Genomic DNA, 25,177 nt, shown 5'->3' with positions numbered 1-25,177 from the left:
CTTTCCCTGTTTAGAGATGAGGTAATACCATGGATAACTAGTCCGTTTATTATCTGGCCAGCATTTCTGTTTTGTCTTTTCCTTGTAACTCATAAATCTTTCAGCTTTTACCATAAATGTTTATCATTTTTCCTGTTTCCAGTTTTTTGCAAGTTGCTTTGTCTGTGATCGCCTCACAGTACAGGTTCTGCTGTACTGAGGAAGTTCAGCTGGCCGAGGCCTTTGCAAAAAGGAAGAAATGGTGGGCAACCTCTTGAACTTAAAAAAAAAAAAGCTGTTCATGGCTGACCCTTGTGACACTTTCTCATTTTCCTTGATCCTGGCTGTTGGTTTGTTAGTTTGTTTTGAACATTTAATGATCCAGCTGCCAGCTTTCAGTAACTGAATTGTATCATTATTGGAGAAATCTGGTTGCACTGTATTAGAGAAAACATCACTCTTTATATTGTTATCCTGTTCCTCCCCTGTAATTTTTCCTATTATTGTTTAGAATAACACCCAAGCCACTCTCAGAAATAGCCTTTAAAAGATTCCTGCATTCAGAATCAACTTCAAAGGAAAAAATACCACAAACCTGTGCCAAAGCAGGGGGAATCTTTTCATTAAATATTAGGCATGTGGGTTGAGTGTATTAATTTTAAAGCATTCCTGTAATATTTTCTCCTTTCCTTTGATTCTTCAGATGCTCACATAATATGCAAATAATTTTACAATGGATACAAAAGAAACATTAAATATATTAAAATCTGCATTTTAATAAAGTTGTCAATGTATAATACATATCCTGCAACTGAGAAAGAATGATAAAAAAGCAATAAAAAGTTAATATAGGCACAGAACTATTTAATAACTTTTAATGTTTTACAGTACGATATAAATGTGGTCTTGAAACTGTTGGATACCAGTGTAAGAAATATCCTAGTCTGAGTTTAATGTTTTAGCTATTTGGGAGTAGCAGTCCTGCGTTATTCATATGCATTTCCTATCTCCTGTCAACTGCTGGGATTAAGTTTGTGGGCCTGTTTCTTTCTCATTTCAGACGGAGTGGATGTTGAGGATGACCCCTCTTGCTCATGGCCAGCATCATCGCCTTCTAGCAAGGACCAGACATCCCCGAGCCATGGAGAAGGCTGTGATTTTGGAGAAGAGGAAGGAGGCCCAGGGTTGCCCTATCCGTGCCAGTTCTGTGACAAGTCGTTCAGCCGCCTCAGCTACTTAAAGCACCATGAGCAAAGTCACAGTGACAAGCTCCCTTTCAAATGCACGTATTGCAGCCGTCTCTTCAAACACAAACGGAGCAGGGACCGCCACATAAAGCTTCATACAGGAGACAAGAAGTATCACTGCAGCGAGTGTGATGCGGCGTTCTCAAGGAGCGATCATCTTAAAATTCACTTAAAGACTCATACGTCCAACAAGCCATATAAGTGTGCCATTTGTAGACGTGGGTTCCTGTCATCTAGCTCACTGCATGGACACATGCAGGTTCACGAGAGGAACAAAGATGGCTCCCAGTCCGCTTCCCGGATGGAGGACTGGAAAATGAAGGACACTCAGAAATGCAGTCAGTGCGAAGAAGGCTTTGATTTTCCTGAAGATCTTCAGAAGCACATTGCAGAATGTCACCCTGAGTGTTCCCCTAATGAAGACCGATCTGCTCTTCAGTGTGTTTACTGTCATGAACTCTTTGTAGAGGAAACGTCCCTAGTAAATCACATGGAGCAGGCTCATAATGGTGAGAAGAAGAATTCATGCAGCATTTGCTCTGAGAACTTTCATACTGTGGAGGAGCTGTACAGCCACATGGACAGTCACCAGCAGCCAGAGTCGTGCAACCACAGCAACAGCCCATCTTTGGTAACTGTGGGGTACACCTCAGTCTCTAGCACTACTCCAGATTCGAATCTCTCAGTGGATAGCTCAACAATGGTGGAAACGGCTCCTCCTATACCAAAAGGTCGTGGAAGGAAGAGGGCAGCTCAGCAAGTGCCAGATATCACTGGTCCTTCAAGTAAACAGGCAAAAGTTACTTATAGCTGCATTTACTGCAACAAACAGCTGTTTTCCAGCCTTGCAGTTTTGCAGATACACCTGAAAACTATGCATTTAGATAAACCCGAACAAGCCCATATCTGTCAGTATTGTTTGGAGGTATTGCCATCTCTCTACAATCTGAATGAACATCTTAAGCAAGTCCATGAAGCTCCAGACCCAGCACTGATTGTTTCTACCATGCCTGCTATGGTGTACCAGTGCAACTTCTGCTCTGAAGTGTTCAATGACCTCAACACCCTTCAGGAACACATCCGATGTTCTCATGGATTTGCCAATCCTGCTGCTAAGGACAGTAATGCATTCTTTTGTCCCCATTGCTACATGGGATTTCTTACAGATTCTTCTCTGGAAGAGCATATTAGACAAGTCCATTGTGATCTTAGCAGTTCCCGTTTTGGTTCTCCTGTGCTCGGAACCCCAAAAGATCCAGTGGTGGAAGTGTATTCTTGTTCTTACTGTACCAATTCTCCAATATTTAATAGTGTTCTTAAACTGAACAAACATATCAAGGAGAACCATAAGAACATTCCTTTGGCGCTGAATTACATCCACAATGGGAAAAAGTCCAGAGCCATGAGTCCGTTATCTCCTGTAACCATTGAGCAGACCTCTTTAAAGATGATGCAGGCAGTTGGAGGTGCTCCTCCTCGTCCTGCTGGGGAATATATTTGTAATCAGTGTGGTGCTAAGTATACTTCCTTGGATGGTTTTCAGACTCATTTGAAAACACATCTTGATACTGTCCTGCCAAAATTGACCTGCCCTCAGTGCAACAAGGAATTTCCAAATCAGGAGTCACTGCTGAAGCATGTTACCATTCATTTCATGATCACCTCAACCTATTACATCTGTGAAAGCTGTGACAAGCAGTTCACTTCTGTGGATGACTTGCAGAAACACCTGCTGGACATGCATACATTCGTGTTCTTTCGCTGCACCTTGTGCCAAGAAGTTTTTGACTCCAAAGTCTCCATTCAGCTGCACTTGGCTGTGAAGCACAGCAATGAGAAGAAGGTATACAGATGTACATCTTGCAACTGGGATTTCCGCAATGAGACTGACCTACAGCTTCATGTGAAACACAACCACCTGGAGAACCAAGGCAAAGTGCACAAGTGCATCTTCTGTGGTGAATCCTTTGGTACAGAGGTGGAGCTGCAATGTCACATCACTACACACAGCAAGAAGTACAACTGCAAGTTCTGCAGCAAAGCTTTCCATGCTATCATCTTGCTGGAAAAGCACTTGAGGGAAAAGCATTGTGTTTTTGAAACGAAAACTCCAAACTGTGGAACAAATGGGGCATCTGAGCAAGTTCAGAAAGAGGAAGTGGAACTCCAGACCTTGTTGACAAATAGCCAGGAGTCCCATAACAGCCATGATGGCAGTGAAGAAGATGTGGACACATCTGAGCCTATGTATGGCTGTGACATTTGCGGAGCAGCTTACACCATGGAGACTCTCTTGCAGAATCACCAGCTGCGAGACCACAACATTCGACCAGGAGAAAGCGCCATAGTGAAGAAAAAGGCTGAACTCATTAAAGGGAATTACAAGTGTAATGTGTGTTCTCGAACATTCTTCTCTGAAAATGGGCTTCGAGAGCACATGCAGACACACTTGGGACCAGTGAAACACTATATGTGCCCAATCTGTGGCGAGCGGTTTCCGTCTCTTCTGACTCTTACTGAACATAAGGTCACACATAGTAAGAGCCTGGACACTGGAAACTGCAGGATTTGCAAGATGCCCCTCCAGAGTGAGGAGGAATTTTTAGAGCATTGCCAAATGCACCCTGACCTGAGGAACTCCTTGACAGGGTTCCGCTGTGTGGTGTGCATGCAGACAGTGACCTCCACGCTGGAACTGAAAATCCACGGCACGTTCCATATGCAGAAAACTGGAAATGGTTCTGCCGTGCAGTCCACGGGACGTGCACAGCATCTCCAGAAACTGTACAAGTGTGCATCTTGCCTGAAGGAATTCCGTTCGAAACAGGATTTAGTGAAACTTGACATCAACGGTCTGCCATATGGTCTGTGTGCTAGCTGTGTTAATCTCAGTAAAAGTGGTAGTCCAAGTGTCAACATCCCTTCAAGCAGTAACAGACAAGGCATGGGCCAAAATGAGAACTTGAGTTCTATTGAGAACAAAAGCAAGGCAGGGGGACTGAAGACTCGCTGTTCTAGTTGCAATGTAAAGTTTGAATCAGAAACTGAACTCCAAAACCATATTCAGTCAATCCACAGAGAGCTTGTTCCAGACAGCAACAGTACACAGCTGAAAACACCACAAGTATCTCCAATGCCTAGAATCAGCCCCTCCCAAACTGAAGAGGTAACCCTTTTTTCTTTGCTCTTGACACCTTCCATCCTTTTGGAAAAAATCCCCCTTTTTCAAGCTGTCTTGTCACTTGTCATGAAATGCTTAGGCTGATCCATGTTACATTTCCATCCACAGCCACTAGCTAGTAATTACTTGCTTCTTGATATGCCTTACATCTTGGATTGAATTTTGCGAAATAGGACTAATTCCAGTCTCCCTAGGATATTGTCTTCTGTATCACTGAGGAGTCCTATCTTCATGCCAGCACAACTGAGATCTGGAATCTTATCCTAGTTCCCATACGCATTGGAATCCCCAGCTAGGAGTTGTGCTTACGGCAGAGAGCATTAATGACAGAGGAGTAGACACAGTGAGCCAAAATGCTGGCATAAGGGGTTGATTTTAAAAAAAATATTTGTGAGCAACAAATTGAGGGTATTTTTGTTAATTGTGTTGTAGACTTGCATTTTCTCCTCTTATAGCATATTTTGATTAAGTAGAAGTGCAATGCTAGCCTAAGGTAAATTGGGAAATCAGTCCTTTGGATGCAATTGCTTGTTGTTTTTCTTTCCATTCGTGATGAAGAACATTTTGATGTCACTGAAACACCTAGTGCCTGATGATTGAAATTCCATCATGCAGCATAACTTAAAAAGTAAATATCAAACTCTCGAAAGATGTCATCTGCTTTCTCAGTCACCAGTAACCAAGTAATGACACCTGTATGTGAGGAGGTAGGGGGATCATGTACTGAGGGACGGGAATCTGTTTTGTCTTCAGAAATGTTACCATTAGAATGACTTAGAAGTAATATTTTAGGCATGATATCTTGCATTATGACCTCTTATAATTCAGGAAGCCTAAAAACACGGCTCAAACAAATTTTAAGAAATAGTAGCTTTTGTTTCAAGAAAGCTTTTAGCCTATAATAATATGAGCATGGTGCAACCCATTGCTGCAAATGTGTATGGATACCCTGTGGCTAGGGAGCTGCTGCTCTTCCATCACCTTCCTCACTCCCTGTTTGTGAGCCCATCTGTTGGGAAAGATATCTCTCAGCATGTCATCCAACACTGTTGTGCAAACTGGAGGGCAGGAGGGAGGCAGAGAGGGAAGAGGGAGGATAAATAAGGATATGTGGACCAAGAGATAAGTGTTTATGGAGCTTCTGAGAACATAGATGGAGATAGGCTGGGAGAAGGACACTGGGGTAGCACAGAACCTGGAGTGCCATGAAGAGAGAATTGGAGCTGAGAGTTCAGGATGAAGTACCAGGCAGGATGCACCTCCCAGGGAAAGGCCCTGTGCTTTCATAACTTCTTCATCTCCAGTTTGCACATCGAATGGTGGTAAGAGATACCTGAGGAATGGGATGTGGTATGGACTTTATGGAAGGCTGTTAGACTGAGAACGTGAGGTCTAAGGAAAACCTTCTTTTTAAAGAAGAGGAAGAGGAGTGGCTCTCATTAGCTGTGTTTCAGGCCACTGGTGATCCCACTGCTGCTCAGTCGGAACCACAGGATTACCAGCTGCGTGTGTTTGATAGGTTCAGAGTCATCCTGGTTTCTGTTTCTGTCATCTTGCACCAAGTGACTACATGAAATCCCTCTTCCCAGTCATGTTGGAAGCCAATTCCTGCTGCCTCAAGCACAATCAGAATCATGTGTTAAGTCAGTCACCATGCTAAGATGTCACCAACTTGTCTTTCTCTTGCTTGTAAACTAGACATAAAGAGATTTGGGAGTCCTTTGTGGTGATGTAAGATCAGTTACCTTGAGTGTCATTAGTTACCTGTACTCGGATCGGGTATAATCAGAGTTCTTAGTTATACTTCTAATTGGCATCACATTCTTCTTCTTAATCCTTTTGATTTGTATATAAAAGTGTATTTAAGATGAAAAAGCTTTTTACAGATTTGTGCATAGCATTTGCATCCTTCAAATCACCATTTGCCACTCACCCTCATTCTGTGGATGTAAACTGAATTTTCAGTCTCTGTGGTTCTAGTGTCCACATAGTAATGTAGACTTTCAGATTCTTTTCTCATGGGAAGGTAAAGCTATCAGATTCCTGACGGAGCATTAGTAGTTCTGGAAACCATAAATGCACATTTGTAAAATCCTGAAAGAGAATTTATTTTTCTAGCAGATATTACTGGTTTCAAATTGTAGTGATGCAAGCATTGTAGCAATGAGAATCAAAAGTGAAAGTGATAATGTGCAGATGTTTAAAACTATAGATTGGATGTCCAGACTGAGGGAAGTGAAAACATAAGCGTATAACACAAACAGTAAAAACATGCTGGATTTTAAAAATTTGTTATTAGTCACTGGCTTTGATACTCCACTGGAAGGATGTTTCTTGAACTGAATGGGATGTCGAAGACAGCTACTTAAACATACAATTTTGGGGAAATTTTCAACAAAAAGTATTAATAATATAAAGGAATGAAAGTTTCATTTGCATTATTGAGAGTTTCATGGTTTGAGATTTCAACCTATATATAAAGAATATTTCATTCCTTAGGCAAGAAAAATAGGTATCTTTTATATGTGAGATGAGTTGTCAGACCATTAATATTGCTGAATACCCCTTTTTACTCAGTAATAGATTTCAATGATAAGAATATTTGAAAATAGCTTTTTAGGATAAAAGATAACACTGAAAGTGTCACTTCTAGCTCCTTTGCTGAGGATTCTCAAGGTTGAACTAGAAAACTTCCCTTTTTAGTCTGTACCCAGTAATGTGATAGGGCGCAATTACCTTACCATGGTATAACGTCATCAGCTGAGTTGTCACCTGCTGAGCCCACCCCACTTGCTGAGTGAAAAATGTTGACCTGAATCATCTCCACTGAATGTTACCTTCTGGTTGGAGTGGGAAATGATGAACAATGCTCATCACTGGTTACAACAACTCAAGGAGCAGATCAGAACATGTTAAGCCCATCACACTGCTGAGTCTAGTACCCCTAAGTTACCACACAGACTTAAACAGGCAGATTGTGGATATCTAGATTTTGAAAGAGCTCTAAAATGTGTAAATATGCAAGTTAATCTTTGAGCTTTAATGAGGTGCTGGATTCAGCTGGTTGTGGATTTCTTGTAAAGATCATGTATTACACTGCAAGCACACTTTTAGGCTAAGGTGATAACCTTAGTGATGTCTTAGTTACTGTCTAAAAGCAGAGAACAAGGGGGGTATGCTGGTGAATTGGGAACTAGACCTTTTTCTGTCACTTGTTTCTTTTGCTGACTTGGTGTCATAGGTTAGCTACACTTGGCCAAACCTACTTGAACATCTCTGCTTCATTTTCCTTATTCAGAATATAAGTTAGATATTTCCTGAAAAGTGTGTTGCCGTGCTTACTTACAATATATTTTTTGTAAAGCACTTGGAAGATGAAATTCTGTTCAAGAAAAACTGTGTGGCCTTGACTCTCTTGTTCTTCCTTAATATGCTGTCATGCACCTAATGAGAGAACTCTTGACTCAGCAGAAAGTGTGCCCTCACTTCTTAAACTTCAAGAGTTCTGTACTTGCAGAATCACACCAGCCTAACGGTGCAATAAGTTATATTGTCCATTTCTTAGCTGGCAGGAGAGGAGGGAATGGACTCCAGCCACAGCTTAATGGTAAAACCTGAATTATGCTAGTGTATCCACATGTGCAACTGTGCTCAGTTTGAGGTCCTAGTGGTAACTTTCAGAGTAGAAGCGTAATTGCTTCTGTATCACTTTGGTCCATGAATGTGAAGCTCATGTGAATACTGTATTACCTTGGCAATGCAGACAGTACTTCATTAATAATACAAGAGTGCTCTGGGTTTTCTGGTCCTGAGGAGAGGAGGAGCAGTGTGAGTACACGGCCAAATTATTTCAGGAGTGAAGATGCTTATTTAGGTGTGGCAAAAGACTTGCAGAAACTCACTATAGCAGAGAGTATCAAAAATTCTGGACAAAGGAGAGAGTTTGCAACTGTCACACCAGCTGGAGAGCAGAATAAGTGAATCTGGGACTGCTCTTCTGTCCCATCGTGGTTGTGCAGAGCTGTTTGCCAGGGTGGGCATGTCACAGCAGGGGACACCGGGCACATCACAACACTGTTCTGGAAGGAGCCGTGAAAGTGCAGGCTGACAATGAGCTTGCAGAGATGGGGTCACAAAATTCAGATGCTGTGGAGAGCTGTTGGCTCCTTGAAACTCAACTTCTCCGACCTCAAATGAATCCAGAAATGGTATCACCCTGGGAGAAAGAATGGAGCTCAGGTAGGTGTACTCTTTTATCATTATATTTTTTTTTCTCTTTATTTATTCATGGGCCCTGAAACTACCTTTATTCTCTTACTATTCTTTCCCCCACTTCTCAAAACACTGCCAGACCCACAAAGACAGAAAACGGGAACTGCCTTTTGAAGTAGCTGGTTTATTTCAACAGCATGCACTGGCAGTCAGAGGCGGAAAGAAGAGAGAAAAGACTGTAAGCAACCCAGAAATGTTCCCAGATGCATGCTTTTGGCAGGGCAAGCAATAGCATTTTAGCAATATAAATCACAGTGCTTTTAACTGAAAAAATGCACTGAAATCAATACTCATGCATTTAATTGAAATACATAAAGAAATTAAAATAATCCTCCTCATCAGCAATCCAAGCTGATCATTCTGACTACAGGATTTTTATGAATAAGCACATAAACTTGTAATGTAAACATAAGTAGTGCCTTGGGTTTCCTGTCAGTGAATCCAGGCCCAGAACAAGTGATTTTCATGCCGTATTTTGGATCCAGGGATAGAAAAAGGTAAAGGAGGTTTGTTGCTGGCACAAAGATTTGGCTTTGAAATAGTTTGTGGAACTAATCTGTGACAGACATATTTTCTGCTTCTGGAGTTTCAAAATGAGCTCACTAAAAATACCATTTTTGTCTTCTGGCATCATTTTAACATTCCTTTCAGGAAAGTATTGTTTAAAGTGTGACCATATATATTCTTAGGATGGGCTAGCCTGGGGTTTTTTGCCAGTAGGCCACCTCTACTTCACACTATGCTTTAATTTCTGGTAGTGCCACTACCATGAAGTGGCTGATAAGACCCAGCTTAAGCATTTCTCTTCTCTTTGCCTTAACACTTTTGGTAGTGAGCTATCAGAGTCCTCTTCGAATTTTACAAGGATATTATTATTGTTATCCTGTTGCTGTAAATCCTACCAAAGTTGAGCTTCAAACTTCCAACCTCACCATGAGTTCAGTCTGTGAAAGGAAGGCCGTATGTTGGCTGGGAGCTGCTGAACAGAAGCAAGGGGGATAATTGTAGTGAGATTTCTTAGTTTCCTGTCCACTGATCATTAAAATCTAATGCTGTTTGTCTGTCTTGTTATTTGTCAGAGGCTTCAGATGGGGAATTTGGAGAGGCATCTTCTTCACACCTGTGGAAAACTTTGCATGAGAGGATGAAAGGATAACATGTCCTCCAAAATTTTCAAGAGCACTAAACCAAGGTTTCCGTAAAACGTACCGGGGTTGGGGGGCGGAATGAGTGCTTGAAGAAATGCAGAAGAACTGGAGAGGGACACAGGAATGTGGATGAAGTCCTTAAGGATCTCTAGAGAGGGCAAATATAGATTCAGCAAAGCTTTATAAGACAAAACATCCATGAGATGTATACTCCTACAGCTCAGCTGTGCAGCCCACTATCCTCTTGGGGCTTTTCCTGTACTCGTACCTGCTGGCCAGGTGACTGGTGTAGCACGCCACAATTCCTGCACAGCTACTGAGGAATATCACAGTATTGATGAGTATTTGTATTCTGACCTCAGAATTGGGTAGAAATTAAGAAATTTCACACATTTTTCTAGCCTGATCATCTTTAGGAACAAGACACAGAAAATCATGGCATACCTCTATTTGTCTGCTGGTTTGCATACCTCTAGAGGATTCTCTCACTTCCACCTCTGATTTTTGGACTACTCTTGGCCAATTTCAGGAAAAATTTCATAGATTAATAGTAATCTCAAATCCTATGAAGTTCTTACAATGTTTGGGAAGAGAGGTGATCCAGCAGGTGATAGAATCCAAATAGGAAAGAGGCCTTTAAGAGATCCGAACCAGGGAGATGGCTGCAGATGAAGTTTATACCTGTTTCTTTTGCAAAAGTCAAGCAAACACAAGAAATGAAGGAAACTATGGGAGGAAACTATGATCTGTTCTTTGTGATACTCACAGGCCAGCTTCTTAAGTGACTGTACATGAGAACTGTTTTTCACCACTACTCAATAAAGTTGTTATATATGATGTGTGTATTACTTTGTCTCATACAACAAACATAACACCCAGATTTGTTACTCTGTCATGAGGGAAATAAAATGGGCTAACAGTTAATTTAAGATGGGTATGTAGCCCTAGTACTGCTTGTTTCATGAAGTTGTACGAAATGAACATAAACAAACCACCTGACATGTAGTGTCTTGTTAAAGGATACTCTTCTTGGACCTGCCATAGCTCTGTGATAGCACGTAGTTGATCTTACGGTGGTTCAAAACTGTGAGGTACCTTTTTCTCCTGCCAAAGCCATTTCCATCTTTCATTTATATCGTTTCCTGCATTGTATCATATGACCTGTACTATTTTATACAGGGTATTTTGCTGGGTATGCCAGCAGAGATGTGTCTCCTGCTAGCATCCACCTGCACCGTGTGACATTCTAGGACAAGAAGCAGAGGGCTCAAATGGACACACAGGAGGTTCCCTCTGAACATCAGGAAACACTGAGAGGGCAACTGAGTCCTGGCACAGGTTACCCAGACAGGTTGTGTATCCTTTGAGATGCTTACAAGTCATCTGGACATGGTCTGGCTCTAGGTGACCCTTCTGGGACAGGAGGACTGGACCAGAGGATCCCCAGAGATCAACCTCATGCATTTTATTCTTCTGTGGTTTCTACCCATCCTTTGGGCCCATCTAGCAGATGTATGTTGATGCTACCCTGTTCTTCCTTGGTGGCTAAACCTTTGTTGCTGGTATATGGCTCCATAAGTCAGTGAATAAAAGGGCAGGGTCTTCCCTGATATTGAGCATCTCAGTACACTCCTACCAATAATAATGTGCACTTCTAGGAATCATTTTTAATGCCTGTGAAATGCCTTTGAAGAGTGTCTTAGAAATACAACCACTTAGAAATGCAGCCATTTCAAAGTTACTTGCTCCTTGTGTACTCAAAAACAAGGTGGGAGGTAGGAGAGAAGGGAGCTATTTATCCCCTTTGATCATATGTCCACAGTTTTGGTGTCCTGTGTTGGGATACATTTCCTCTGTTTTTTGCTTATTATTCAGATATTTTACAGCAGTCTATCTAAAAAGGTACACCTAATGTCTTTTCATATCTGAAAGGCCACCTCTTCCTCTCTACATTTTCCAGTAGGAAACAGGGTGGTTCACCAACAAAGAATGATCTGAGACTTCAAGCTTTCAGATTTCCTTCTGTGTTGGCTTTGCCACTGCTACAACAGTCCTCTTGGTTTGTGCTCTGATGGCTGGAATAGGTTTAGGACCAACCTATAGGAACATGGCTGTCTGCTTACAAATCCTTGCAACCATCACTGACAGTGGCGAACTTGCAGCTGATCATGTTCTGCTGCCTGGTGCTTCTCTCACAGGCCTAGGCAGGGAATGTCTGGATCACCTGGTGATTTTCCTAACTATCCTCTTAACCATAGTTCCTCATTTCTCTTATGCTCCCTGCTTCTCAGCTGGTTTGTATGATGATGGTTGAGTGGTTGAAGTCCTTCAAACCTAAAAGTATGACATTCTGCTTCTGAAACAAATTCTGCAATCTTTTTTTTTCAGATAGGGAAATGGTAGACTCCATGTAAAAAGATGTTAACTTATTATAGGATGTACCTAAGAGGAACAGCTGGTATTTTAAGAATTAATGTGAAAGTAAAAGATTATGAAATAGGACAGAGGCAATTCTGTGAAGTTCCCTTAATTCCCTTCGAGGAGAGCAAATATGTCTTCACAGGAAAAAGCCCAGTTAGACACAAATCATTGTGGATAGTGTTGAAGAGTGGCTCAGCAGAGTGCTTGTTTTGCTGGTACACCACTTCCTTGGGCAGCTGCACTGCCTCAGCGGAGGTTTTTCAACTGGGCACACAGTCAAGCGTCATTGCAATGTCAGCAGCTGTGTGCCAGCTCAGATGCTACGAGTATATTTGTTAACGTTGATGTGGCCTAAGTGTATCCATAGAGGGTAGTACTAAAATCACAGCAATATGATTGTAGGACTCTGTTCATGGCATATTTTGTAGTGCCTTTGTAAAACCCCAGTCTTGCCTGTGTTATCGTGTGAAGCCTTCGTTTGTGAAGTCCCATTGACTTCCCCAAGTGCAGAGCTAATTGCATGAGAAGGATCTAAGGGGTTTACTCCTTCTCCTGATACTTCAATGAAAATTAATTTCTTATATATTATGTATGAGTAATATATTTCTGTTTGTACATTAATATTAATGTTGCATATTTTTGAGCACAAGTTCTATTCTGTAGGATTAAATTATCTTGGTAAGTAATGGTGCAGAATTCAGTTTGAGTTGAAAGTGGACAATTAAGGGCAGGGGGAGTGTCCTGAGTTACACTTTGGAAAGTGAAATTAATCAGCATTAATTCTCAATAGAGTGGGAGAAAAGCAATTTAGTGTTTAATTTAAAAAAAAAAAAGTATATAAAAAGCTCCTGATTTTGCCTTTCTTTCAAAATCCAGAGAGCTTTTACAAAATCTGTGATGGAGAAAAGAGACAAGAGTATTCTCTTGTGCATACTTGCAAACTATTAATTTTATTGGGCTACATCTGTTGCTGATTGTTGGTGAAGAAAGTAGTGGCTTTATTGAATGACAGTCTGTCTCAGTATGCCTTTTTTTTAAAACAAAACAAAAAAAACACAACAACTTTAAAAAGGAAAAAAATACCAGCTTACTCAGAATATCAGCTTTTTGAGTCTCAGACCTGCCAAGTCAAGCTCTACTGCCTGTGCCTTGATGCCACATCATCTGCAGAATTATCGGTGTGGCATTGGTCATAGTTCCTCCTTAATGTCCATAGCCACACAGCAGCTCTGACACAGATACTGAGTGTTGGGATGCCTCTGGATGGGTTAACTTTGGTTTTAAGTGCAATGCAAGGAGACAGAAAGGGGTGGGGATGCTCACAGAAAGGTCAGTTGCTGACGCAGTCAGCCCCAAATTCCAGAGCACTGTTCAGCACATACACATGCACTACTCAGAGACTTAGCCTCACCCAGGATCAGGCCCTCAGACAGAAAGACAGAAAGGAGCATATTTGCTTTTTTAGATCCCAAATCAAATTCACAGTACTTTAAGCCATTTGTATTCCTAAACTATGTAAGCCTGATATGAAGTAATTGAGAGAGAAAATAAATATACAACCATGTGCTGCCAGATTTTAGAGTTACTTTTCTGACAGGTATTTCACTTCAGTACTGAGTTTGAAAGACCTAGAGAGAGTTAAAGGATTAGAGATCTCAAAGGGAAGAGATGCAGGTTTTGAATGTGGTAAGATGTGTTTTTTTCTGTGTGGGGGTGTCAGACATTGCAAGCTAATGCTCTTCATCAACCAGGTAGGGAAAGGTTTAAAACTAAGAGACATTGAAGACAGACATGATTAAATGCAAAATCCAGAATAAAGGTAAAACACAGAATAGCAGACCATGAATTCAAGCAGAATAGAGAAGGAAGAACTGCTAACATGAACATTTGTATTTCTGACTCAATATACTTTGTGTTTGCAGTAAGTAACCATAATCAAAGAAATGAGAAGAAATTATGTTTCTTTCCATTTTTCATTTTGCTTACCTTATGGGGTTGATTGTATTCTTTCTCTAGGCATGTACACTCAGACCCTGGTATAATTTAAGGCCAGGCTAAACAAAAACAGAACAGAAAAATCCTCATAAAATTTCCATGAACGTGTTTCTAAAAGTAAACAGGAAATACTAATTAAAGGGTTTTGTGTGAGCAATTACAAGAGTTGGCAATTAGTCAATTAAAACAAAAAAGCAAGATGACAGTGCCCCATAAGCAAGATAAATAGCTAACAATGCGCTGAAACTGGCTAACATATGCTTAGTTTTTTAAGAGCTTAACGTTGACAAAATAAGCATCCAGGAAGATAGAAACTAAATCCTCAATTAAGGTACTTCAAAATTAATGCGAACTCAGATGAAAAATGGCTACATGGACAAAGCTAGCACCATGGTTGCTCTTGTGTATCATGAAGGGCCAAGCACACTGCTAATGCCTAATAAAATAATGATGTCCAAAAATCAGCTGGCAGCATTAAGAGTTAGCACTGGCAAATTGCTGTAGTTAGTGTGCAAGTTTTAAATGTTTCAGCTTGGTTTTTTTTTCATATGATTTGTTGGCTGCTGTTTGCTATCTCTTGTCAGGTTACTCTTCTGTTGGTTTAATAGGTTGACTTAACTCCACTGTTTATGTGACGGAAACTGAGTGAATGACTGGAATGGGGGAAGGGAGTTAGAGGATGTGAGAGGTGTGGCATCACTCTTTTGGCAACAGCAGGTTGTCTCAGCTGTGTTATTGATCCATACACTTAGTCTGTGCTAAAACTGAGGGGAAAAAGCCTTGAAAGTCTCCTTCAATAGTGTGACAAGGGAAAATAATGTAATTAGGTGTAAACAGGAGGTTATTGGTGGGGTAACACGTACACATCAAAACCATTTTTGATAGGGCACAGAAGTGTGAAAGGAGAATAGAACAAACTAGGGATGCCTGCAAGCCTAAGACTGTAGATACCACGCAGTAGAAGTTATGAGTGATATTTTGGTTACTTCATGTAGGGAATAAGTATTCAGTTAAAAGGGGCATGGGTGCAAGAGATCCACAAATGGTATATGTAATCAAGGAAACCAGTACTGTTAAACAAATGCTTCGTCGTGGAGCAAGTGGCATATCCTCCCCATGGAGAAGAATGAAGTACAGATTAGAGGTAATATAATGGAGTATAATATACAATAAATGACTTACTAAAATATCCATTCCAAAATTCTCAGTGAAAGGGGCTGGAGATAAAAGGAAACATTAAGCAGATAAATTTGCGATCTTTAAGAAGAAGTATCAACAGCCTGGGAAAAGGCCACTAAACAAACATTTAATATGGAATATAAGGATTACACATGAAGTTACTGGTTTGTGAGCTTGATTTAAACAGTGAGGAACAGAAGAGGAAGGCTAATCAAAGACATGATAGAAGAAAGTTTGGATTTAATGAAGGATAGAGGGCAAAGATTCACAGAGGGAGGATCATGCTTAAAATTTTCAATAAAGAGTATTTTGAGAGAGTAGCCACAAGTGCTGACAGAGAAGCCTATAAACATGATTTACCAGGATTTTAGCAAAGCTTCTGAAGCGGTATAGCACAAAAGACTAATCTGTTGGGTGAATAAGTATGGCATAGGGAGAGATACTTTCTTTGATTAAAAAAGAAAAGAAACACGATCTTGGGTATGGAAAGCATAGGAGCCTTGTGAATTGAAGCAGGTTGGTTTGGAGGGGTGTAAATAATGGAAAGCCTTAAGAATCATTATTTGCACCAGTTTTGTTGAATTTATGCAGCATATCAGTAGTCTGGAAGAAAGAATAAGTAGTAAGGTGATGAAATTCCCTGATAGTACAAAACTGGGGAAATCTCAGAACAAAATAGGCAGGTGATAAAATACTGAATGATTTTGACAAGGAGGTGGAGCATTAGCTAATAAGTAGCATATGCAGTTCATTTTCAAGTAATATAATGAAGCTAGGGAATAGAAAAAAAAGAACGTATCAGTACCTCAGACAATCACAGGGCCCAAAAGTCTACACAGAAGAATTTTCTGCATACTTTTGAAGCACTTCTGAATGGAACTGTAAATCCTCTAGTAGTGTGGGTATTAGTTGTTTTGCTTTATTTATAACAACAGAGCAAATAAAACTGTGCACAGAATTGAAGTACCAATTGAAAGTTCATTTTCCTGGACTATTTATAAAAGCAGCAAAGTCTCGTTTCACATAACATTGACACTTTGGGCACCTTTATAGAAAAGAAATTCAGAAAACTGCAAAGTGGTAAGTGAGGATTGGGACAATAATTAAAAGTCTAGGTGACATTAGTTATTCAAAAGGTTAGGGAGACACATGCATATGCCCAATCCAAATCTCTTTAAATGAAGTCACAGAGAAGCTTTGAATGCTAGAAGGCTTTCAGTTGGTTATGAAAACAAGAATGCAACAGGCACCCAATGCTCTTGTGAGACATTCATCCAAGCAGTTACTCTTCTACAATGATTTTGAATGGCCCCGGGAATGACTTGGGCCTCAGATTTACACTCAGCATGTAGAAGACAAATTGGCACTTAGGTTCTTGACAGGAGGGGGTTCAGTGAAGGATTATGGGCTTGTTTATTGGAGAGTTTTTATTAAAAGATGAGTTGATGTTAATAATAATAATAGTAACAATAAAAGAATAAAAGGAAAAAGTTAAACCACTTTCTTGATCCCATGTGCCTTTCTCCTCTGGAACAAGTCTTTGGGAGTTTTTGCAAGACGGCACAGTTTAGAATGCATTGCGCCTTCTCCATTTGCTAAACTGGTCCTGTCTGAGTCCATACAGAAATGCACTGGCAAGAGCTTTCTGTGGCCCACCCTTGCTGATTTGAAATTACTCTCTTACAGGAAATATGTGTCAGCTTTTTTCTGTGTTTGTAGGGAAGAATGACAATATTGTCTCTGCAGGAGACTGGCAGGTGTCCTTTGGGAAAAGCAGTTGTGGCAGGTTAGGGTGTAAGTGCCCTTAGCTGTTCACTCTTCACTGTTGTGTGGAGCAGATACGCTCAGGGCTGTGAGCTGGGGCGGCAGGGCCTGGGGTGCCTGCTCAGTCCTGCTGAGACCTCCACATGCTGGTGGTTTGGGCAGAGGGGCAAGGGAGCTCAGCAAGGGTTCCCTGCTGCAAACAGCTGCAGCTGGACAAGGCAAGGATGGCCTTGCCCTGAGCTCCTTTCTGTTTAGAGCTATCTTGCATTGCAAAGGCTGGAGACACTCGAGAAAAATTCAGATGCCTCCTTGAGTCACAATCCAGTTTTTCTTCTGTGGTGTATCACACAAGTGCTGCAAGGCCTCTTTCCTTCCTATCCAGGCAAGGGGCATGGAGCTGCAAAACCTCAGGGTTCATTTCTGTCTTATTCCTCCAAGTTTCCCCTTTTTGGGAACACAATGTGAGGAGGGGCTGAGTCTTCCCCCAGATCTCACCCTAGTAGGGAATTGGACTAGCCATGAAGCACATCAGGACCCAGGAACTCCTGTGAGCAGTTATGAGTCCCATGGTTCTGACAAAGCTTGTGAGACTAATATGTAACTTGCAGTGAACAAGGACTTGCTTAGAATGTGAAACATATGGAAATAAGTATGTGGGTTTTGTTCAACATCGTGTGAAAGTGACTGGGTTTGATCACTTTGAAAATCTAGGAGTAAGTGGAATTTACTGAGTACGCTTTTAAAATAAAAACTTAACCCTGCACAAGTTTAGACACTTTGAGATGAGTGTGTGTTGAGCTAATAAAAGTTGATGTCAACATTTTAGAATATGTTTGAAAACAAAAAAGAACTAGTGCTTGATCAAGCAGCAGTCACAAAAACAATCTTCCCTTCATGATAAAAAGAAAAACTCTGTGTGTGATTCTGCAAATATGTCAGATCATTTTGAACAGGCTAGTAAGTGGTAGTAAATTATTATTTTTTGTTGTTGTCAAATCACTTTACTTTTTAGCATTTGACTTCAAAAAATCCCCAACCTTTGTATGTGTTGTCTTTATGTACATCAGTCATAATTTTGCTGACAATTCTTGACATGCACTCTACATTGCTCTGCTAACAAGAGAAAAGACCAGCCATTACATTTATGTTTCTTTGTTTTTCAACAAAGTCACATATCAGGAATAATGCTAGGGGTATGCTAATAAACAATACATAGTGCCAGTCATCAGGGAGTAAGAAATATTTTCTAACTAGTTCTAAAGGGAAACAATGTTTTAAAAAAAAGGAGAGTGATTGTGATTTATGCAATACTGTTGTTCTATATGTCAGCATCAAAAAGCATCTTGTAAAGAGCTTAGCATAATAAATCGTTGATCGTGACTGTCATTATTTAGAGGTCTTTGATAGATCTAGAGGTAGTGCAGTAAGGTTAAATTTACCAACATATAATAGGAAATCCTTATTTCCTGAATCTGATTTTCTACCAATGTTACCAGTATTGTCACAAGAACAAAAAAAAAAAAGAGAAAAAGTATTTTATCTTTAAAAGCAGCTGGCTTTATAAACCATAACAATAACACTGAGTCAAAGCAGATCTGGTTTCTGGGTGCCCATTGATTTTTGGTTGTCTACATAACGATTTAACTTGGTTACATTTAGAAAAACTAAGGTTCATTTAAACAACAAACAGCAAAAAATGCTTATGATTGTTTCCACTGAGAAGAGACACAGCACATTTTATTGTCATCGAGAAAATTAAAATAGCCTCTGTGTATGCGAAGCAATGGGAGATGTGTAAAGAGGAGCCCACAGGAACATTTAATTTCAGAGGTGACTTTGATTAGTCACTAATTTTTCTGTTAACTTGGTAAGGCAAAACAACGTATGTTTAAAAAGTCTTTATATTCCTGCCTACAGGCCTGAAATAGAAAGATACTTAATAAATGGGCACTTTATCTGTCTGGGACAGGGCATCTAAATTTAGATGCTGATAAAAAATCCAGCAAGTCTTTATTACTGTTTGGAGTCAGGTAAAAAAAGCCACCACCTTTTAAAAAATATAATTGATAATACCAGCTGCATAAAACTCTTCACAAGTTAAATATGTACAAGAGAGGCTGTATTTCTGATGCACATTATCCAGTGAACCCTACTTCTTCCACAACTAATATATAGGAAATCTGCAATTTAATACATCTGTGCCAGCTTCTTGTGACTTTACATTCTTTAAAAAATATGTGTTTTTCTGTGTTTTTTTCTTCTTTTTGCTGATGTAGGCAAGGTGCCTGTGGCTGTACAGAAAGATCTGTGTCTCTTGAGTTACTGCCTTGATGTGGCAGTTCAGGCTTACCTTGACTTCGTTGCATCTTCAAAACAAGAATTGAGCTCTTCAGGACTGTTACCTTAGGACTTGAGTCCTTGATACTACAATTATGCAGTTGAATAATTTTATGAATCTGACTTGTCTCATTAGATGCCTGGATAACTGCAGATTTAAGTCTTATGAAGGAAAAACTAAACCTTACTTTGAATACACTCTTAGTTTTCACTTTAAAACAATGGTTTCCAGTATCAACTCTCTGGCCAACTCAGATCAAGAAAAATAATGAGAGAAAAAGCAGTTACGTTTTTAGGATATTGAAATATCTTGGACAAGTTATATCCCTTGTAGAAAAGTGAAAGAGCAGATCTTTTTTGAAAGACATCAAGACAGAAATGAAAAACTTGTTCTGTGCACTGAATAGATCAGAGTAATTAATTTCCTAGTTTATAATGAAATTTGAGCTGTATACATCATGATTTTTAAGTAAGTCAAGCCCAATCTAATGTGGCCAGAAGGCATGCTCTCTGGCTAGTTTCCAGTCAGGCTTCCCAGTTTTAGTACAGGCTTGCCAATAGATACTATTGAAGCAACTGCCCTTATACAGGAACTGTTTGTCCAGACTAGCTGGGAGGTTTTCCTTCTTGAAAAATGGCAGCCTGATGGACCATTTAAAATGTGTGGTGCAGAGGAGATTCTACAGACCCACTGAAAATGAGAGAAGCATATTTCTCATGTCTGTGTTCTTGTCCTGGCTTCTGCCTTGTTCTGTAGTGGATCTAATCCATTGGTGTAAAAGGAAGGATTCACGTTGATTTCAGTGTTGTTTGGCTTACATCCCATATATCCTCATTACATTTTGCTTTCCATGAGTGTAGTACTGATGTTTTAGCAATACTGATCTGTCCATGGAGTTAGGAAGCTGACAACAATCTCTACTAAGTTTCAGAAAACTCAAATGAAAGGTATTACAGAACCTGCAGTGTGTTATTTTTTTAATATTAATAATTAAGCCTTAATGAAAACACTGCTGGACAGCTTTAAATGACCACTGTGAACCTGGTATTTTGAGTTATAATGAAATTATTACAACTGTGTGTTTCAGTAAATTTTATCTACCCTTGTTTCTTTAGAAGAAGACCTACCAGTGCATCAAATGTCAGATGGTTTTCTACAATGAGTGGGATATCCAAGTTCATGTTGCAAACCACATGATTGGTAAGTGAAGCACTAAAACTTCTTGAAGACAAATAGCCATTTTTCTTACTCATTATCACCATTGTCTCTAAAATTAAACAGACTTAAGGAGAAATTAATTGTGGATCCATCAACAATTAACCTAGGCATGATTTATTTTTTTATTCATATTATTAGACTTGATAAAACATTAACATATTTTATTTTCTGCAAGGGCTAGTTTAGACTTCTGCAGAGAATTATATATCCACTGCCAGTCAAAACACAGGTGATTAGCAAATTAAACTTCTAATCATTTTTGCATTATTGAAAACAAACTAACAGGAATGGTTAATGAACTGGATGTTAGCTTTCCGTAGAGTTTTAGACAGGTTTTAATTTCAGAAGTTATTATGGTAATGACACTACTGTGTACTTCTCAAGCACCTCAGTACCAAAATCAAAACTGGTGAGTTTTTGTCATTAGAAAACATAAATAATTCAAATGGCCATAAAATAGTATTGTTTGTTATGTTTGAGCAGTTCTGAAAAAAATCCTGAGTGTATCTGTATACCATTAAATACTATAAATTATTTGAAAAAGTAAGGAATTGTAGTATACAGTAATGGAATCCATTCTTTAAGGTACAAGCATTTAAAAAAACATCTTTTAGAATTCCTGAATCCTCATGTTTACAAGGCTGTTACAGTTGTAAATTGGAATAAAACAAAAGCTGTTTTTTCTTTGATATTCATATTTTCCTATTATTTGCTGATTCCCCTAGGTTTACCCATAATGTTTTCAATTTGGTAACCACTCAGTAATAGCACTAAGAGTTCTATCAGCCAATTAAATTTATCAAGCACATCATTTGCTCACTAATAAGATAACATTGCCAGGATTGTCTCCTGGTTTTTTTTTTACTCTCTTTTCCAAATTTCACTTTTCAAAACAGAAATGGATACCACTGATTTTTTACTCCTGCTTCCCTTACGCTGATTTTCTTGCTAAAATAGCAGAAAATCTTGCAAAGCACAAACCAAACAATATGGTATAGAAGCTAGTAATTACATGTCCAACAGAAGATAATTTGCTTTATTTTACCACTTTCCAGTTTGGTGGAATTATTGTTTTCTTCCAAGGTAACATGCAGATTTCTTCCATGAACACTTAGCAATTTGGCTGCACCGTAAAAGAAAGTTACCTGCCAAAATTTAATGGCCCATTTCTGTGGGTACTTTATTTAAGTTCTTATACATTTAGAGCATAAACACTTTATATATTTTTCATAAAAATGAATGAATGGAAATGACAAACTGGCTTTGTAAAGGAGCCAAGCAATTTACCTATTAGGTCAAGCCTTAGTTTTGATATCTTGTGGTTTTGGGTAAGAGATAATTTGAACTGCTTCAGAGTATTTAATCTGTGTCAGTAATGGAATTTAAAAGTAGGGTACTACTAACAACAGAACTCACTATTTCTGCTGTTTTATTTGAATCCAGTGTTTGAAATGTTCTTAATTGTAGCATATAGTGATGCTGAAACGTGACAGGGAATATGGACACTGCTTATAAGGGATGATGTGCTTGCTTGCTACTCACTTCCCAGCTGCCTCACATTTTCAGAATAGGAGCTCACTTATTTCATTAAATACTCAGATTTATTTTTTCCCTCTATTTTCTGGATGAGTTTTATTAAAGAGTCAGAATGGGAGGAGCAAAATGGGGAGAGAGTCAGTAAAGCAGGACAAATCCATTTAGCTGGCTTCAGCCTGCAGATCTGCAAAGATGTATTTTCTTAAACGGAGCTATTAACTGCCTATGTTTAATTTCTAAAAGCTGGGTGAGGTTAAATGAGAAAGAGAATCTTTTAAAAAAATATTTAATTGTTTTGTCTGTGTTCTGTCTAATCATGCATGATATTACTTCATGACATAACCATAGTGACACAGATTTAAACGTGCTTAATATAAAATCTTCCCAGTGAAATAAAGGAGCTTGCAAAACATGCAGGGAGATTTGCCGGTCATGCGTGTGGTAATCTGTGTTCAGTGGAAGATTCTTATCTGCACTGCCAGACTTAACAATGCAGCTAGTAATGATGTAGCCTCGATTAAGCAAATGCGAGGGGATTTTGTGTTGGGGTGGAGTGAAAGGAATATCAGTGTTCTGGAGAGTTTTGAATGTGACCTCAGAATCGAAGCACAAGGAAAAATAATTTCTGATCTCCAATTCTGTTAGTCTTCTCACCACTAATTGGATTTTTCCTTAGCAATCTTTCTAATTTCACTCTTCCCCCTCCCCTTTAATTTATATCATTGTTCACAGGCCTTTTTCCAAGACCGCATTCTGTCTAGAGAGAAAGGTTCAAGAGGCCACATCAAGCTGTTTTAAACCAGCCTTAGTTTATGTACATCTGTAGGAAATCTTTTAATATTTATACATAACACAGAAATCATGCACACAAACACATTTGTGTGAATATATATAATATATACCTGTAGTTACTCATGTGCATATCAATATATTAAATATATTAGATATACATTAGATGAAGCACTGAATATTGACTTGTTGACACAGCACATTAAACAAACGAAAGAAATGGGGTTTCTGAAAGACATTGGTCCCTCTGTTTTTTACATGTATCTGGTAAAATGTGTCTTCTCGCCCTGATTTCCTAGTAGGTGATTGGCAGAACAGTATGTAGTGTCTTTGATTCTCTGGGAAAAGGAAAGTAAGGAGCCTTCAGGAAGACACAGAGAAAGAAAGGAGTTTACATGCAAGAGAGGGGGAAGGTAATCTGGCAAGGCAGGAGTTAAAAGTCAGTGTGATAATCCTTAGATCAGATGTAGGGGCAATAAATGCCTTTACAGACATCATTGCACAGTGTCAGGAACTGTTATTTCCTCTCATGGTAAAATGTTCCCATTATCTGTGTTGGGGTTATTTATGGATGTAGTATCTTCTTACCTGAAGGACTCCACAATCATAATTCAGGGAAAAGAGAAAAGGGGAGGCAGCTGGGACATGGGACAAATATGAAAGTGGAAAGTCACCTGCCAAACTCCACTCAGAAATGAATGGGAACCACTGACAGAGATGATGCTCAGCCAGCTGAGGGAAACAGTTGCTGCTCACCATCATGATGCAGTTTGAAAGCCTAGAAAAGTTGATGGTGTCCCATCTAATTTTTGTTCCCCTTGAACATGATCTCAGGATGTAAACTGAGTTCATGTTGCTAACATCCACAGAGAGAGGTTGCATTATGGAAGGTCACTGAGGCAAAGCTATACTTATAAAACCCCAGTGTGAAACTTAGACTTTTAAATAAGGCAACTGGAATTACTTTGTTGGCTAAAATAGCTCCACTGAGGGTAGGTATTTTTAGGTTGTATGTATGTGTGTGTTTTTGTCTAATCAAATATAATCTCAACTAGACATTTAGCAGGGGAAGAGGGATTAGAGGCTATTTGAAAAGCCTCTTACTCTTCTTTGTTAGGAGAGTATGCAGCCTTTTTACAGATTTTGTTATACATTTCAAACAATTCAACAAGAGGGATTATGCCACCTAATGGAAAATAAAATCTGCTGATGACCCAGTGAAGTGTAACCTTAAGTATCTTTGACAACAATGCAATTTACCTTATACAAGTTATGTAATAAAAAGATGTCATAGGGGCAGCTTTCCTTTAGCAGCTACACATTTACTACTTCTAGAACTTTTCATTTTAGAACTGTTCGGCAGCCTTTAATCAAGTTTTCCCAACATCTTCATGACTGGACAGGGCAGTAAGCTTTTTCCATTGGATGGATGAGGACAAAGAAGCATAGAAGTGGAATCCCTTGCTTGCATTAAGTGAGCTAAAGGTTGAGAGTTCTGACTGCCAGATCTGTCCACAGGTTTCCAGACACTGTGCTTCATCAAGCAATGCTTGTGTTTGCTTAAACTACACACTGAGTCAGGCTAGGTTGGGGATGCTAGCAGAGAGAAAACAAGACAAAGTGTGGGGTTTTTTAAATAGGCCCTGTGTTTTGGCATTATTTTGGACCTAGATGTAGGCATGTACTTTTGTTTGGATAACTGTAGCGATGATCGCCAAATGAAGACCTGTCTGTTGGTGCGTGTATTGAAATTTATGGGGGAAAAAATTTCCAGCTTTTGGGTGGGAAAGGAGGAAACATAAATCCAGGTTTCATATGAGTTTAGAAAGTGTTGGCATAAATGGTGTTTCTTCAGTTGTCTTCTTTCTTCTGCCTTTTTATCTGGGTGGAATACATAGCACTTTTAGCAGCTTTCTTTGAGAAAATTCTATTTCTGTGTACGCAGTGTCTGTTTCTGGCATTCCTTTGTTTTCATCACATAGTTTACAGTTGGCATTTGACCTGAGAGAGTAGGAAAAGAGTCTGCCATTGTTTGTGTTCTGTTTGATTCACTTTGCTGCTCCTCCTATTATTTTCGCTGTTATTTTAAGCAGACATGCTAAACATTGTT

The 25,177-nt window shown here is 39.4% G+C and overlaps 1 protein-coding gene and 1 long non-coding RNA gene across 12 annotated transcripts in view; both read left to right on the top strand.

Annotated features, from left to right (window-relative positions):
• Nucleotides 1–25,177, top strand: part of ZNF521 (zinc finger protein 521) — a 231,136-nt gene that overhangs the window by 92,379 nt on the left and 113,580 nt on the right. For all 11 annotated transcript variants that reach the window (XM_069004634.1, XM_069004633.1, XM_069004626.1 and 8 more), the window contains 2 exons: nt 1,040–4,392; nt 20,640–20,724. In XM_069004634.1, coding sequence (XP_068860735.1) covers nt 1,480–4,392; nt 20,640–20,724 — 2,998 coding nt within the window. In that variant the 5' untranslated portion in view covers nt 1,040–1,479. The remainder of the gene's footprint in view (nt 1–1,039; nt 4,393–20,639; nt 20,725–25,177) is intronic.
• LOC138105054 (uncharacterized) lies at nt 4,399–10,664 on the top strand. The gene is made up of 2 exons (XR_011148366.1): nt 4,399–8,646; nt 8,759–10,664. It is a non-coding gene; the product is annotated as an uncharacterized lncRNA (long non-coding RNA).

This window comes from Aphelocoma coerulescens, chromosome 2, assembly GCF_041296385.1.
Source record: "Aphelocoma coerulescens isolate FSJ_1873_10779 chromosome 2, UR_Acoe_1.0, whole genome shotgun sequence".
NCBI lineage: Eukaryota > Metazoa > Chordata > Aves > Passeriformes > Corvidae > Aphelocoma > Aphelocoma coerulescens.
Note: the sequence above shows the minus strand (reverse complement) of the source record. Positions and strands in the feature narration are given on the sequence as shown.